Genomic DNA, 16,313 nt, shown 5'->3' with positions numbered 1-16,313 from the left:
CACCTCACTCAGTAAAAAAAAATCAGAATCAGCGAATGTCCCACTCTCAGCACTTTAACTACTAGCCCATTGGCTCCGGGTTTTATTAAAGCCCAAAGTGTACTCATTTCAACTCAGGCGATTTCCTCTGAGGAATAACTCCCACCCCACCCCCCGGTTAATGCTTGCAAACTATTCCAGGAATAAAGAGGTACTCCAAGAGCTAGTGAAAAGAAAAAAAACACTGATTTTACACATTCAAATTGTGTGATATATCATCATCGTCTGGATGAAATCTCGTATTTCCAAACTATTTTATTTACTCAACTTGTACACACACTCCAATAAAACACTCGTCGTCCAATTGATCAGTTCCACTGACCACACGGGAGCTCTTTATGGTTCTACAATTACAGACTGTAGTCCATCTCTTGCGCCACATATTTTGTCAGAACCCCCACAGAGCAGGTGTGATGTGGTGGTGGATCATTCTCAGCGCTGCAGTGACACTGACGTGGTGGTGGTGTGTTAGTGTGTGTTGTGCTGGTGTAGAGTGGATCAGACACAGCAGTGCTGCTGGAGTTTTTAAACCCCTCAGTGTCTGGACCAAGAACAGTCCACCGACCGAAAACATCCAGCCGACAGCGTCCTGTGTCACTGATGAAGGACTAGAGGGCGAGCGACACACACTGTGCAGCGACAGATGAGCTACTGTCTCTGACTCTACATTTACAAGGTGGACCAACGAGGGAGGAGTGTCTCACAGAGTGGACACAGGGGTTAAAAACTCCAGCAGCACTGGAATTATCCACCACGCATATCATGCCTGCTCTGTGGGACTGGGGCAATGAAGTACAGAACAAAAGAGCAAACAAAGCATGCAGAACAACAGATGAACAACAGTAAAAGTAGAACTAAAAAGTGCACCTATATAATCAATATTAAAACTGATCAAAAGGACTATGAGCAGTATATATTTATAAAGCTTAATGTTTTGTCAGTTTGGGCTTGTATTTATAAATATATATCGTGCATAAAACAGTAGAGACACCGAGAGTATCGCGATATCTCTTCAGTATCGGTTGGCTATGACGGAGCCCGCTGTCTGTAAAAGGCCTACAGCCCAACCAGCATTAAACCGGGGTATTTCTGGAGGAAATCGCGCTTTTTGCGTCCATCTCCTCACACAGATCACACACAGGAACAGTTAGGAACATCACACACCCGGCATTAAAGGTATACAGCAGGGCTTTATGGCTATTTTTCTCGTTACTGTGGATAACTGAGCGGCCGGACCGCACTGTTAGCATTAGCCGTAGCTCTGTGCTGTGTTTACTCACCGTCCCGCGCAGTGCCCATTAACTGGTCCAGCAGAGCCCTCATCTGAGCCTGGGCGGACATCCTGAGCGCCTGGCTAATCTCCTAACACCCTCCCGCAAATTTTAATCCGCACAATCGCCGTTTAAAACCCCACTGTTCGCGTTAATCTGACCGTTTTCTACCGGACCCTCCGCTCTCCGCGTCTCCCTTTCTCCACAGAGCAGCAGCGGCTCTCAGCCAGCGGCCAATCACAGAGCGTCACGTCACAGCGGAGCACAAACGTCACCGACTTTTAAATTTGTATTTTACGAAGGTATAGGTATGAAGTAAATAAAAAAAAAACATAAAAATTAGTATGTTTCTATTTTTCTGTGTATTCACTATTAACGTATTTACATTTATTAAATTAGCAATAAATAAATAATTAGCAATTATCCTTACATTTTCTAAATATATATTTATATAGATATTTCATCTTTACTCGAAAAATGTAAGGCTCTTTTATTTGAGATGTTTATTCAGGTAAAAAACCCTCGGGGGCTGAGTCAGGGACTGTGTCGGGGGCTGTAGGGTGGAGAATAATGTCCTGGAGTCCACAGTCACACACACAGCGCCAGGCTCAAGTTTCCTCAACACACCTGTGTTACTCGGAACGGCTCAGTTTTCACTGAGATTCAACACAACCGCTGATGGAAAAGAGCTGATGGCTTCTGTGTGGATTAGTAGATTATATCCACACCATTATTCAACGCCCTCAATAAAATATAGATATAATATCCCACACATACTGCTGAGTGTGTGATGCCTTGGTATGTGTGGATTTTAAACCCCATGTCCACACACTGTCCTCTCTGTTAGACACTCCTACCTCATTGGTCCACTTTGTAAAGTCAAAGTATGAATAAAAAGTAAGTCAAAGAGAGTATTAATCTGTCGCTGCACAGTGTGTGTTGTTCGTCCTCTACCCCTTCATCAGTGACTCTGAGGGTTTTGAACTCCAGCAACGCTGCTGTGTCTGATCCACAGCTCTATATGGTCAAAATATAAATAATAAAACGAAACGTTTATTTGCTGTGTTTTGTCCCAGTGGGCGCTCCGTTGTTCTTTTTTAGCGACCTCTGTGGTGAATATATACTGCTGCGTTTCAGCGCACTCAGGGATTTCTTCTTCACAAACAACAGCTCTCAGCTGGATAAATACGATATAACACACTAAACTGTAAGAAACAACGCTTTAAAGGCCGCTAAGTCTATAAATATGTGGAAGTGTTATGTTTTAGTTTAGTTTAAATCGCGTTTTATTCGGTTTTGAACTGTTATACCGACGAGTGTTTTTGAATTCTCCGTTCCACCTTAAATGTGCTGCAGTTACCTATGATTCCGGTGGCGCCCGAAGGTAACTTGCTGCACAGTTAAGGTGGAATGGCGAGTTCTTAAAAGTGCTGTTCTCCAACTTTTTGCAGAATTATTGTGTATATTAATTATTCTGGGTTTCGTCATAAAGTAATGGGTGTCATTAGTGAGTAATTTTAACATCAAATGTTTTTATTTTTATGACTTATTCACTTCAAGTATTCTAACAAATGTAAACAAAGTAAAAAGGTTCACCATATTTTTATTAAATGCTTCAGATAAATCTCTTTATTGTCATCTTTTGACACTGGGAGTGTTTTTGTTCGTTGTTTTTATAAATAATCATTTAAAAATTAGAATAATTGTAGTTCAAATTGTAGCTGGTTTATGTACAAAATAAACATCAATAAACAAGTAATAAATAATGTAGTATTTTTCCACAATTTGTTTAGTAAATTAAAATGTGTGTGGAGATACAAAAGGCATTGTTTCAACCCTATTTTCTACATATTTTACATTCTTTTAAGGGGATGTTTTGTTGTGGTTGTTGTTTTGACTCTCTGTGTGTGTGTGTGTGTGTGTGTGTGTGTGTGTGTGTGTGTGTGTGTGTGTGTGTGTGTGTTGGAGGCTGTGTTGTTTTGCCGGAGGGTTCTCGTAAAAACTGCCTGCCAAGCTTCAGCCTGTCGGCCCTCCCCGCTTCACCGCAGCTGTTTTGTGTCTCTTTGCTGCTTTCATTTTTTGGGCTGTGCTTTCAGACACCTCCGGAGCCCTCCAGGGCCCACGGGGACAGAGGGGGCCACACTGAAGACGGATGAGTCAGGAGATTGACGTTTAGATTTAGGCTTATGGCACTGAGCAGATGCTCTTATTCAGAGGATACGTCCTAGCTGGTGCAAGCAGAGGCGTGACAACACAGCTCCGACACTGATGCTGATGTTGGATGATCATAGGTGTAATTGTGAATAGTGAGCACTACTCCAGCTCATGGCGAAGGAGGTTAGATAGCGCTCCATCACTAAATCACAGTTCTACTGCTCTACGGTGCAGCGCTAGGGGGCTTTTTACCACTCTGAACATGATGACCCTGTGCTCATGTGCAACTACTCCACAGCATCTCATTTCAGGGTTTTCTATAGTTTTTCTCTGCCCAGAATAAATGCAGCTTAAAATAGAGCTCAATAATGACGAGGCATGTCTACAGACTTTTGGACACACAGTGTGTAGATTACGCCATCAATATATAGCTGTCTCTCTCTCCCTCTTTTTCTCCCACCCTCTCTCTCTGCAGCAGAGGGATGTCTGACCCTGCCGATCGCCCGGCGGAGGCGGAGCCTCTTAAGGGAGACCAGGATGATGGTGGGGAAGGCGTGTGTAAGGATCAAAGTAGAAGTTGTGGGAAGCTGAAGGTTAATAAACTCTCCGGGTGGCGCACGGCCGCCTTCCTGCTGTCGCTCTTCATCTGTCTCTCTGTCGTCTTCGCCTTCTCCTTCATCCTGCCCTGCCCCGCCCGACCACAGTACAAACACACCTGGAACCGCACACTGCCCAACGCAGGTAACACACACACACACACACAGTACCTCTGCTCTGGCAGGGCATTCCACAAAACAGTGTTTCTCAGTTAGTCCGCTAACGTAAACCCCAATCTGAGGACTGACCAATAGGATTCTCCCTCCGCTCTGTTCCTGAGAGACAGGCTTGAGTTTGTGTGTTATTCTGCGTTGTGGAGTAACCTCCTGGAGCCACACACTACCCAATGCTTGTAACACACAGTAGCGTGGACCACATTAATTATGATTAACCAATTAAAACTAGTCACTTAAATCTGGTCTCTGTGTGTCCCTCTCTTTCTGTCTCTGTCTCAGCTGCATATGATTTTCTGGCACTGGGAGACGCCAACAGAGACAAAGTGCAGGATGTGTTCTTTATCTACAAAAGCTCAGAGGGCATCATGAACAACACCTGCACTGGTAGAGGTAAGAATGAACTCACACACACACACACACACACACACACACACACACACACAAATAAACACATTAGTTTTAGTTTGTCTAACATTAAAAAAAAAAATAATAAATACAATCCTAGCCCAGTGGCTCTGGCTGCATAGCTGTTGTGACTATAATGATTATAGTGTGTGTGTGTGTGTGTGTGTGTGTGATGTTCTCACAGGTCTTCCCTCCCCGTGTCTGTTTCTCCTGGCTGTCGATGGCACTGATGGTGAGACACTGTGGGAGCAGCCTTTAGCCGCAGAGTTGGATTGGTTGCAGTGTGGAGTGGGTGGAGTCAAAGGAAAAACCTGCCTGGTGTCTCACGCTGGCAATTTCACAGCCATTGACACACACACAGGTACACACACACACACACACACAAACACACACACACAGAGCGAACAATAGGAAGATAGGGTGTGTTGATAATGTTTGTGAATCCATATCTAAAGGAATAATGTGATTTTACACAACTTTACTGTATTTAGAAAATTACTGTGGGCTTGTGTCGCACATCGTTGTAAATCTGTTTGAATTGTGTGTGTGTGTCTCTGTCTCTCTCTCTGTCTCTCTGTGTAGGTGAGGCTTTATGGCAGCGTCAGCGCCCTCCAGATATTACCAGACGTCTCCCAGTGATCGTTACTCCTGATCTTGACGGTGATGGAATTGATGATTTCGCTGTAATGTCATATGACCCTCAAACAGTCACATCGGTAACCATCCACACACACACACACACACACTAAGGCATGGTCAGTAAACCCTGTAGATATTAGGTATTTAAATATCAGATCTCTCTCTCGATCTCTCTCTCTCTCTCTCTCTCTCTAGAATACAAATAGGTTGGTGTTTTTCTCGGGAAAGTCTGGTGGTAAGATTGGCTCAGATGTGAATGTTCCTGCAGGAAAGATGCATCTGCATCTTCAGTTCACCACGGCCAGTGGAGCTCAGTACCTACTGTTACACACAGGTAAACACACACACACACACACACACACACACACACACACACACACACACACACACCTGCTGACCAAGAAATACAGATCTAACTCTGCTGGTCTTGGGAGAACAATTAAAAATGAAGGTTAATTTTTCATATGTTTCATGCTGTATCTGTCTCTCTCTCTGTCTCTCAGACGGAGGCCTGTATGCAGTGGGTTTGTGGCGTTTAGCTGCTAACGCTAGTCGTGGTCTGGAGTCTAATTTCAAGAGAGAAAACAGCTGGGAGAAAAAAGCTACAGCCTCCGGATTAATCCCCTTCTACGAGTAAAATATACAACACTCAGAGTCATTTTTCACACATTGTTTATTTTTATTCTTTATCAATTTTCTCTCTCTCTCTGTTTCTCTGTTTCTCTGTCTCTCTCTCTGTTTCTCTGTCTCTCTCTCTCTCTCTCTGTGTTTCTCTCTCTCTCTCTCTCTCTCTGTCTCTCTCTCTGTTTCTCTGTCTCTCTCTCTCTCTCTCTGTGTTTCTCTCTCTCTCTCTCTCTCTCTGTCTCTCTCTCTGTTTCTCTGTCTCTCTCTCTCTCTCTGTGTTTCTCTCTCTCTCTCTCTCTGTTTCTCTGTCTCTCTCTCTCTCTCTGTGTTTCTCTCTCTCTCTGTGTTTCTCTCTCTCTCTCTCTCTCTCTCTCTCTCTCTCTCTCTCTCTCTCTCTCTCTCTCTCTCTCTAGGTCAGCGTCTCTGAGGAATGTGTCCTTGGTGAAAGGTTCAGGAGGCTCTTCACTGCTGCTCTACACAGGCTCCAGTGTGATGCTCCTCAACACACAAACACTCGGCATTACCTGGACAACAAACACCAGTACACTGCTCAGGTACACACACACACACACACACACATACTCACAAACTGGCACAGAGCATAATATGGGGGGAAACTATTTTTGCTTTACTGTGTGTGTGTGTCTGTGTCCCAGTTCTCCATCATTTGGACACTATAATGAAGATGGGGTTCCTGACGTTGTGCTCGAGGAGCTCGAGGATCTTGGGAATAAGACGAAGAGAGTGAGTACACACACACACACACACACACACACACACACACACACACATGTGCTGTGGAGTAAAAGGAGACGTGCTGGTGGAAGAGCGATGAATACTTGTGCGTGTTGTAATTGCTGAATCTGTTCGTTAAATCGTAATAAATAAATTTTGTTTGTGTAAGTTTTGCCAAAGCAATAATTATATAAATACATTTACAGGGTGATAATCAGCTGTGTGTGTGTGTGTGTGGAGGGGTTTAAGGTGGTGGTTTTGGAAGGGCAGTCAGTGTGCTGCTGTGATGGATAATTATTGTGTGTCTGTGTGTTTTAGGTGGTGATTTTAAACGGCAGGACAGGAGGTTTGTTGTGGGAGGCGAGTTTATTGTTTTTCCCTGAGAACCCCAGACCTGCTTCTGTTCTCACCATCAACTCCTACTCTGTGTTCATGATGTGGGGAGAGAGGCTCACACACAGCAACCAGTCAGTGAGTGTGGACACATGTCTCTCCATTTCTCCTTCTCCCCAGAGAGTTGTAGGTGGACAATGGTACTGTTTACACAGCAGAAATGATACACAGTGAAGTAAAAGTGTGTGTGTGTGTGTGTGTAGAGCTCAGAGGTAGAGCGTTATTCGTACCTGCTTCACCCTCATCACCCTCAGGTCCTGCTGGAGAGAAGAAATCCCACACAGCACATCGTGTCCTTTAAAGGTATTGTACGTTCTTTATTTAGCATGCTCACGTCCCCAAGAGGACTCCCGCTAGTCCCCTCCTCACACACCAGCTGCTGTGCAGGGACAGACGAGCCGGTGACTTGGAGATGGGGGCGGTCAGGAGGACATGGAGAGTGACCACAGGGGCAGATTTAGCCAGACACTGTGGTCACAGCCCTCAGAGTTGCCCCCGGGGTCTTTAATGACTTCAGAGAGTTAGAACTTCAGTTGAAACAAAGGTTGTCACTGTTTATTCAGTAGGGTCCCTGTCACTGCACCCAGGCTTTGGGAAATAGGCAGACCACAGGGACAGTGCCCCCTCATGGCTACAGCAGGGAAACAAGCTTTCTTAGAAGCTCTTACATTTAAGTACTGACCCAGATCTGAGTCAGTGGATCTGCATGCGCTGATGTTCAGATAATACACTGGCTGCCAATAATTATTTAATAGACATATGGTGCTTTTCCACTGCATGGTACTTGCTCTACTCGCTTGGTCCCTGGTTGAATTTTCGATTATAAAAGAGCGTTTGAACCTCTTCAAAAGCCCACGGCGTCATTTTACGAGCTGTCGTCGTGAGTCGGATAAAAACAAACGTGATCTCTGCTGCAGCTGGAGATTTTACAGATGGAGAGTTGGTGCTGGTCGTCTGCGTTGCGTGGCGTAGAGTGACGACTCTCTCTGGACGATCAGCGCTCTGCAAGGTTTACACGCCACGGTTTAGTCCCTACTCGACTCGCTCTGAACCACGAGAGAACAGCCACTAAACTAGAGGTCTGCATTTCCAGGAGGAAACGCGAGATGTTGCGCCGCCGAAACCCCCGTCCCCCGATCCGCGTCTTAAAATGTTGAAAAGACAGCCAGTATATTGTGAATGAGGCATTCTTTAAAAATTCCACCTTAAGAAACCCTGGATAATTAAGACGTCCCTCTTAAAAATGACCTTTAAAGTGTTACAGACTGCCTGTGTATTTCTGTGGCCCTCACACCTCTCCCCCTCAGTGTCAGCCTCTGCCCCTCCCCCTCCCCCCTCTCTGTCTCTCTCACACGCACGCTCACAGAACACAACTGACAGACTCAGGATTCAATGAATTTCGACCGGGGGGACCCTTCAAAAAATCACCCGTAGCTCGAAAACTTTTCCCAACCAAAATTGAACGAAGCATACCGTAGAATTGATGGTGTAAAGATGAGTTAAAAAAGGGCAAATTTGAGAAAATTTGGCTTTCTGAAAATACATTGAACTCTATGGGAGCCGAAACGTCCTACTGCCAAACAAATCTTCATAACTTCAGAACCGTATCTTCAAATGATTTCAAATCTACATATTTTAGAAAGGGGAAGTTTCTCTACCATTTGAAAGTAAAATGAAGTCTGTAGGTGAAAGTATAAGGAAGTTATGGCAAAATGTTCGGCTAAAAGTTGAATATCGAAAAAGGACAGGCATATTCATTTCAATGTATTCCTATGGGAGCGTACCCACCCTCCGAACAAATGCTTATAGCTCAGAAATGATATCCCAAATGGCTAAACTGCATATACCGTTGCGACAAGGAGAGTGTAAGGAAGAAGCTGGTATAAAAAATTAGCAGTTTGAGCGAGAATTGACCGTGTTATGACGAGTTAAAAACAGGAGAAAAATTTAGAAACCGCACTCTGAGCCGCTCCAAAAATACATTGAACTCTATGGGAGCCAAAACCCTCCCTAGTGCCGAACAAAAATTCATAACTCAAAAACCATATTTTCGATTATGTTCAAATTTACAGATGCTAGAAAGGACAAGTTTATCTACCATTTAAAATTTAAATGAAGTTTCTAGGTGAAAGTATGAGGACGTTATGGCGAATTGTTCTGCTGAAAAGTGAAAAAACGGTTTTGGCCAGTGAACCCAGAGTGTCTATGACGTCACCCACTGTAAATGTCTTCCATACAAGTGAATGGAGGGATATTCAAGGAGGAATAGAAAGAGAAGGATGAGTGCGAGAGGTCCGAAAACGGAAGTGACGGGTCCCGGTACGTCCAGGTCCGACCGTTTGAAATCTCGTGTCCGTAGCTTGAAAATTGACCGAGTTAGAGCAGTTCGAAAATTAATTCCATAGAAATGACTGGGGAAAAACAGAGCGAAAAACGAGTGTAGCGGACGAACGAGTGCGGGTATCGGAAAGCTGTATACAAGCCCACATCGTCGCTATAGGATGCACGATTTCCAGGTGGAACGGAGTCGATAGCTCGAAAGCTGCGGGACTAGTTAGACGGACAAGGAAACGTGGAATAATAATAATAAGAAGAAGAAGAAGAAGAATATGACTTTCGGATAACAATATATTGCGCGCTGCTGAAGCAGCTTGCGCAACATAACAAGAACCCGCTTCCAGAACCAGAACCTGGGGGAGGAGCAGGAAAGCTGTGTAGAGTAGAGTAGGGACCATGCAGTGGAAAATCTCTTAACTCTGTGTGTGTTCACAGTGGTGCTGTTTGAACGCGGTCGTCACGCCTCTTACCTGGTACTGAGCGGACCTGACGGAGCGGCCAAGGTGGCGGACCTCAGCGGGGCGGGGCCTGTGGTGCTGATAAAGCGGAAGATAAAGGACGACGCCTCCGAGAGCAGTGTACTGGGAGTGGGCGGAGCTGAGGGTGCGGCCATCTCCAGAGACAAGGAGCAGTCGGTGAAGGAGGCGTTTCACAGGCTCAGGTTCAGCGACGAGATCCAGTAACTCACGGGAGACATCCCACAACGACAGTCAGAACACTTTCCCATTCTGTTAGAGTATTACAGCAAACACTGGACAAAAATCTAACTCGTCACATGACGTTCCCCTGTTTCTCCAAATGCTGTCCATCGGGAAAGACGTGTTTTTCTGTGATTTCCCACTGGAGCGACGAGGCAGTGCAGCTACAGACAGTGGCCGGTGACTCGTTTGTTTACGGAGTGACTTTATCTTCCTTAAACAAAGCTAATAAATAACTTTAAACTAACACTAGGTTAGAGTTGGTATATTTGCCCCTGGGCAATGTACCCACTACCCTCCACACATTTACATAGTGCAGTTTCTGAGCCTGGAGTAGGAACAACAGAGGCTCTGTTCGCTCTGTTACAGCTCAGTGGAGCGTCACAGCTGTAATTTTAAAGTTAAAATACTACCTAGTGTTGCTTTAATTGCTGTGTTGAGATGTTAGTTGAACGTAAGTGGACTCGTCTGTGGACGACGTGGTTCCGGCTGCTGTTTTTAGCTGCTGCACTAACATGCTTTTCTTCAATCATCGTTGGGGTTTGTTTGGGTTAAATTGGGACTGTTGTTTATGGCTTAAAAGCTTTGTTTTTATAATGTCTTTCGGGAATGGGTGCAATTTACTGTCGTTTTAATCATTTTGGTCGAATCCTGTGACTGGTTTGATCTCTGCGTTCAGTGGAAAAATGGGTGCTGACTGAACCCGAGTCCCCCTCCTTAGTTTAATCAATTAGACACCGTCTACCAGTCCCCCGGTCATTATACTGCTATTGGGTAGCACTGGTTTCTCTTTAGTGCCTTTTTTTTTTAGAAATCCCAGGGACGTAGAGCTCCAGAGGACGTAAGACAATCGTTAGACGTCGTTTACGGGTGGAATATTGATGGGGAAATTGGTGATGCGTAAATAAAGAGAATGTTCTACATATATTTAAATATATTAATGTACAGAAGCACTTTATTATTTGACCATGATGCCAGTCTGTTTATGAATACATTAAAGGCTTGTACATAGTGACAGTTCTGAAAACACTCTGGTGAATGCTTGTGGTCTGCAGAGTGTTGGATGTGTTGTACTCTCAGGCCGGTGTTTGTTTGGAGTAGTGTCCACTGTCAGGGACCTGCTCTAGTATCATTCATTAACCCCTCTGTCTGTCTGTCTCTCTGTCTGTCTCTCTCTGTCTCTCTCTCTTTGGCCAGTTGGGTTTTTAGTGCCTTTCATTTGTGGCGCGGAAGACATTCATGTTGATAATCTCTCAGTCTCACACTAGAGGGCAGCACTGCCCCAATACTACACTCACACATGGTTTTTAAAGTCATGGATCGCTGAGTCTCATCCACAGATGCTCCGCCCACCTGTAAACTGAGAGTTTGATACCTGTGGTGGCTCACCTGGCCACAGTCAGGATACTGCCAGCTCCATTCTGATTGGCTATCCACAATTTTGATTACACGCTTATCGATGCATCAATTTGTACTAGTTTTGCACTGGAGTGTCTGTGGATGAGACCGCCTCCTGCTGTAGGTCATGTGGAATTGCAGGCTTGTGATTGGTTGTTTTGCGTGTGAGTGAAAGTTCCCTTTGAGTCTTCCTAAGGAGTCTACCTGCAGAGTCTACCCTAGTGTGCCCCTCTGAGTCTGACTAGAGGGCCTACAGGAGTGTGCCCCAGGGAGTGTGCCCCAGGGAGTGTGCCCCAGGGAGTGTGGGTCTCCTTGGGTCTAGTAAAATGAAGACTATTAACTATCGACTATTGTTCTTTAGCTGGTGTCATTCCCATTTTAGGAATTCTGGGAGTTGCATTATTTTTTTATTATTATTTTTAAAACAGACATGGAAAACAAAACAGTTCCAAGTCAGATGCATTTTTCTGTACTGATTATTTTTGTCCTGAATCTCACTGAGGTGAGGTCATTAAGGAGTCTAAAGACGCTAACAAGCTAACGCTGCTAAACACTGAACTGACTTCAGTCAATTTTCTGGTGCCTGAGTTAAGATTTATTGCATAGTTATATACATTTATAGAGTTGAATATTAATGGTAGACTAACTTTCCCTTTGACATAACTTCAGTGAGCAGGGGAGGGTTAGCTGTAGCTTGTAGCAATATTAATATTTAACTCCTAAACGACGGCAGAATTCAGAGAAGCTGTGGAGCCTGTTGGTTGGTTGCTGTTGCAGACCATTCGTACCAGTTTATTTAGTGAAATGAGGTTTATTTTGATGCTCTTGTGTGTGAGGTGCGGGAGGTTGAATGAACTATAATTGGAGAATCTGCACAGTGGGGGTTTTCAAAGCTAGGAATGCTGTTATTAGCTGGCTTTCTGTTCCAAATCCCATTCGACCTAATCATAAAATGAAAATATGAGTTAAGGTTTAACTTTATGTGGAATGGGGTTTTTGGCAGCTGTCCTGCACTGTCCAAGCTTTTGCTTTTTATTTTGGGGGCGGTGCAGAAATGTTTTTCATTTTGGAACTTGTCACTCTTGAATATTAATGAGCTTTTCAGGTTGCTCTAGACGTCTCAGTATGATCAGATTAACGGTGAATGTTCTAATAGATTTAAAAAAAAAAGAGATTGTTGTGATACGGGACAAAGCTAGCCTTTGCCAACTGTGCTAATGTGTTTCAAATACAAAGGAAAATTTCCATCAGTGAATAAGTAACAGCAACTTCAGCTGATTGTAGCCTTTAGCCTTTAGCTTAATGCTAACTTGAAGTTTGTAAAGTAACCTGAGTCAGATTAGCACACTGGCTAGACTTCAGTCTTTAGTTTGGCTATACGTACAGCCCCCTCTTATTTTTTATGATGCGAGACACAAACAAATGGACGTTTCTATTTCGCCATGCTAACAAAGTCCAGCTCTGCCTGTTCCTGCTGTTCTGCGATATCAGGGTCTTGTGTTATCTTTGCTACTCTCTGTTTCACTTGAACACTAGAATGCTGGATTGATCATCGTGCTTAGTGCGAGGTTATCTTTAGATAAAACCAAAGTAAACAAGTTGCTGGTGTCAGAGCAGCTCTAATGCTAGCGCTAGTTAGCACAGTGGCATGAAATCCGTGTGTGCTCAGGTTTTGTTTTTGATTACTGATGTAAACTGAGTGCCTTAAAGCGCTTCCAGGTCTTAAGGGTTCTATTGGAGTAAAGACATACTGCGGGAAATAGTTTTGGCTCTGAGCTTCAGATTGTTCCATGATCTGAATCTAATTGGACTATAGCCTGAGAATAGTCCGTAGTTACTGACTGATGGATTTAAAACTGTTTGAGACACTAACAAATTGCATGAGAGAACATTTGCATGTGAGATTTGTAAGTTAAATGTAGCCAAACTGATTCCGCTCGTGGAGTGAAATGTTACTGAACGTGATCAGCTCAGGACTTGCACCTAAATGGAGAAGTACCTCAGCTACGCTGTTAATTGCTACATAAGAGGGACTCGAGAGGTCAAATACCAAAGCAGCACGTCATGTGTTGTAGGTCGTTGCTAGATCGCGTCGCTAGCCGTTCAGACACAGCATTAGCGTGATTAAACTTCCTAACGTAGCTAACAGTGAAGAGACACCTCCAGGGTTATATCACTCATGTTTATCGTATGGTAGCTGTTGGTTTGCTTCGGACTGAACCATTCCTGCTCTGGGGTGGCGTAGGCCTTAACTCTGAACCAAAGAGAAGTGTGCACTACATTCAGGTAAAAAAAGAGCAGCAGTAGCTCCAGCTCAGTGTAAAAGTGTCGACGCTCGTGAGACAGGAAACTGGTTTTGTGGCGAAAGACAAAGCGAGTGAACGCAGATCCAAGCAGGAAGAGGACGTTCATCTTTCAGCCTGTTTACTTCCTCACATTGTGAACTGAACCAAAGTCTTTAAATCAGAAGTGTGTCTCTCACAGAACCATGGTGGAGTTTTAATGATGACCACCACAGTTTAAACCCCACACTAATCCCCGCTGTAACTGTCTGACACTGATTTAACTCTGATTAACAGCAGGTAGTTTTCCACAATTGGGCTCAAATATCCCAAACGTGTTTTTCTCTTTATTCTGGTTACGCCACATACCTCTCAACGACCAGCTCCTTACGCAGAAAGCTGATTGGCTGGGTTTAATGGAGGGTGTGGTATTTATCGCATAAACAATCCACAGATGTAATTCCCCCCCAGTTTCCTCGTCCTTTTATAATGTGTCCGAATGAAGCCCAGCCCTGGGCCGTGGAGCTGCGGGTTACTTCGACACGAGCGGCCGAGGGTGTGAGGGTTCGCTGTTTTATTAGACGTTGGTGTAACAGACATTGAGATCGTAAGAACCTGTTGATCAGGTCTGAGCTTTACTTTTGATTCTCTTTTTTCTGGATCATTGTTTATTTTTGATGCTGTAAAATGGTTTAAAAGTGTAATATATAATAAAGTCATGATTGAACTCGCTGGTCCGGATGTGTGTGTGTTTATTAACACTGAACACTGGTCACTCACTCTGCTGCGAAGAAAGAGAGGGAACAGGAAAAATGTTGTGAACGGGGGTCCATTCTTATATTTAAACATCAACCACTGATTCCTTCTCTCTCTCTCTCTCTCTCTCATTTCTCTCTCTCTCTCTTTCTCTCTCTCGTTTCTTTCTCTCATTTCTCTCTCTCTCTCATTCTCTCTCTCTCTCTCTCTCATTTCTCTTTCTCTCTCTCGTTTCTTTCTCTCTCTCTCTCTCCCTCTCTCTCATTTCTCTCTCTCTCATTTCTCTCTCGTTTCTCTCATTTCTTTCTCTCGTTTCTTTCTCTCTCTCTCTCTCTCTCTCTCTCTCTCTCTCATGGCCCTCAGATTCTGTGTACAGTAACTGGAGATACCAGCATGACACCAGTTGTCGTGGTAACAGCCATGAGCCCAGCAGGAGCAGCTTCACCACTCCACTGTGTGTGTTTGTGAGAGGGAGAGTGTGTGTGTGTGTGTGTGTGTGTGTGTGTGTGTGCTGCTGCTGGTCTAAGCCCTGTGTTTGGGTGCGACTGCTTTAATGCGATTAAATAGAGCACTGTGTGTTTGTGCATGCGCAGCTGCAGCCTCCCTCTGACACCACTCTGCAGTTGGCATCACCCCCATGTTAGGAATCCTGGGTTTGAGCTGGAGTTCTGGGACAGAAGCTAATGGGATGTGGCCCAAACCTTTAGCTCTGTGTAGGATGTTTGCCCTGAACTCGTCTGGATCCGGAGCTAATTAAGGGGTTAAATTAAGTGACAAACCCAGTGAAGAAGACACATAGCACCCTTGACTGAGCAGGACCTTGTTTATTGCTCCCCCAGGTGCCAAACCGCAGGGTGTGGTCTCAAATATGGAACAGAGATATCGTTATCGTAACCCATGAAACATCATCACAACAAACAGAGCCATAAAATACAGTCTCTTTTACTGGGAGCGCAGGGAAGGTGTGGTTCACACCATAAACACCGTGCTCCTCACTCACAGCTAAAGCTAACACTGGTGTCACAAGGTGAGGCAGAGGGAGGTTCCTATTGGACAGCCCTCAACTTTGGACTCTGGCTAAATTGAGCAATCCCGCTCTGTGGAGCTCCCCCACACACCTCTGGAACAGTTAAGGGTTTTTCTATCCTCGCTGGGACCACCCTCAGATTTCTTACAGTAGCTTTACACAAGAACACTTGGGCAGTCAGATACTTTAGTCATAAAATTCCACCTTAAACGTGGCAGGAGGCATAGCAGGTGCACCCTTAAAAAGGGGGTGTTCCTCAGAAGTTCTAGAGCAAGAGCAGTGTCATGTTTTAGAACCAAACACAGTAGAATAACAGTGAAGGTGGAGAACAGGCTGCAGGTGTGAAGCGAGGTCAATTAAAGTGATGGTTTTTACTTAATTTTTTAAAATTATTAATTTGGAAAGTGTATATGAACGTATTGAAAAAATATGCATAATATTATTTAATAATAACATCAATACACTACTACTTTATTATTATTATTGAACACGCCTGGCCTAATATCCCCCATGCCTTAGACTCTCAGTAAACTCGTGTTAAACCCGCCACGCTGTGGAGGAGGTATTTAAGGTGCACAGTTTAAGGTGGAATGGAGAATTCAAAGAAGCCGTCAGCGTTATCAATTTCACATGCGCGCGCACACTTCCCGGATGATAATGATGCGAGCACGCGCCCAACGGACAACCGCTCGAGGCACTGAAAACAGAACAAAACAGTTAACACTTCACTCCTCTGCATCTCTCCCTCTATCCATCTCTCCATCTCTCTCTCTCTCGGAGTG

General features: G+C 44.4%; 2 protein-coding genes across 4 annotated transcripts in view; one reads left to right on the top strand and one right to left on the bottom strand.

Moving 5' to 3' along the window:
• luc7l (LUC7-like (S. cerevisiae)) overlaps positions 1-1,556 on the bottom strand; it is a 7,890-nt gene extending 6,334 nt beyond the window's left edge. The window contains exon 1 of the mRNA XM_066683483.1: positions 1,320-1,556. Coding sequence (XP_066539580.1) covers positions 1,320-1,380 — 61 coding nt within the window. The 5' untranslated portion in view covers positions 1,381-1,556. The remainder of the gene's footprint in view (positions 1-1,319) is intronic.
• An 853-nt stretch (positions 1,557-2,409) lies between these two features.
• On the top strand, positions 2,410-14,475 carry fam234a (family with sequence similarity 234 member A). Of its 3 annotated transcripts, none has more exons than XM_066682968.1 (12): positions 2,410-2,517; positions 3,940-4,205; positions 4,517-4,627; positions 4,827-5,003; positions 5,225-5,358; positions 5,477-5,615; positions 5,785-5,914; positions 6,319-6,459; positions 6,562-6,649; positions 6,959-7,111; positions 7,237-7,336; positions 9,806-14,475. In XM_066682968.1, exons 2-12 carry the CDS (start codon positions 3,947-3,949, stop codon positions 10,051-10,053), a joined length of 1,680 nt encoding a protein of 559 aa, XP_066539065.1. In that variant the 5' UTR covers positions 2,410-2,517; positions 3,940-3,946; the 3' UTR covers positions 10,054-14,475. The 3 variants fall into 3 exon arrangements, with proteins under 3 accessions (XP_066539065.1, XP_066539067.1, XP_066539066.1); XM_066682969.1 differs by lacking the exon at positions 2,410-2,517 and adding an exon at positions 2,576-2,694; XM_066682970.1 differs by lacking the exon at positions 7,237-7,336 and having other exon boundaries at positions 9,806-9,991.
• The last annotated feature ends 1,838 nt before the right edge of the window (positions 14,476-16,313 follow it).

Source organism: Hoplias malabaricus, chromosome 10, assembly GCF_029633855.1.
Source record: "Hoplias malabaricus isolate fHopMal1 chromosome 10, fHopMal1.hap1, whole genome shotgun sequence".
In the NCBI taxonomy this organism is placed as follows: domain Eukaryota; kingdom Metazoa; phylum Chordata; class Actinopteri; order Characiformes; family Erythrinidae; genus Hoplias; species Hoplias malabaricus.
The sequence above is the reverse complement of the archived record's forward strand: the minus strand, read 5'-3'. Positions and strand labels throughout refer to the sequence as shown.

What these genes read in the sequence shown, in the direction of transcription:
- fam234a (XM_066682968.1), top strand. Translation starts at nt 3,947, where the DNA reads ATGTCTGACCCTGCCGATCGCCCGGCGGAGGCGGAGCCTCTTAAGGGA. An exon ending in TCACACACAGCAACCAGTCA is followed by an intron (nt 7,112 to 7,236) that starts GTGAGTGTGGAC and finishes GTGTGTGTGTAG; the next exon opens with AGCTCAGAGGTAGAGCGTTA. An exon ending in GCACATCGTGTCCTTTAAAG is followed by an intron (nt 7,337 to 9,805) that starts GTATTGTACGTT and finishes GTGTGTTCACAG; the next exon opens with TGGTGCTGTTTGAACGCGGT.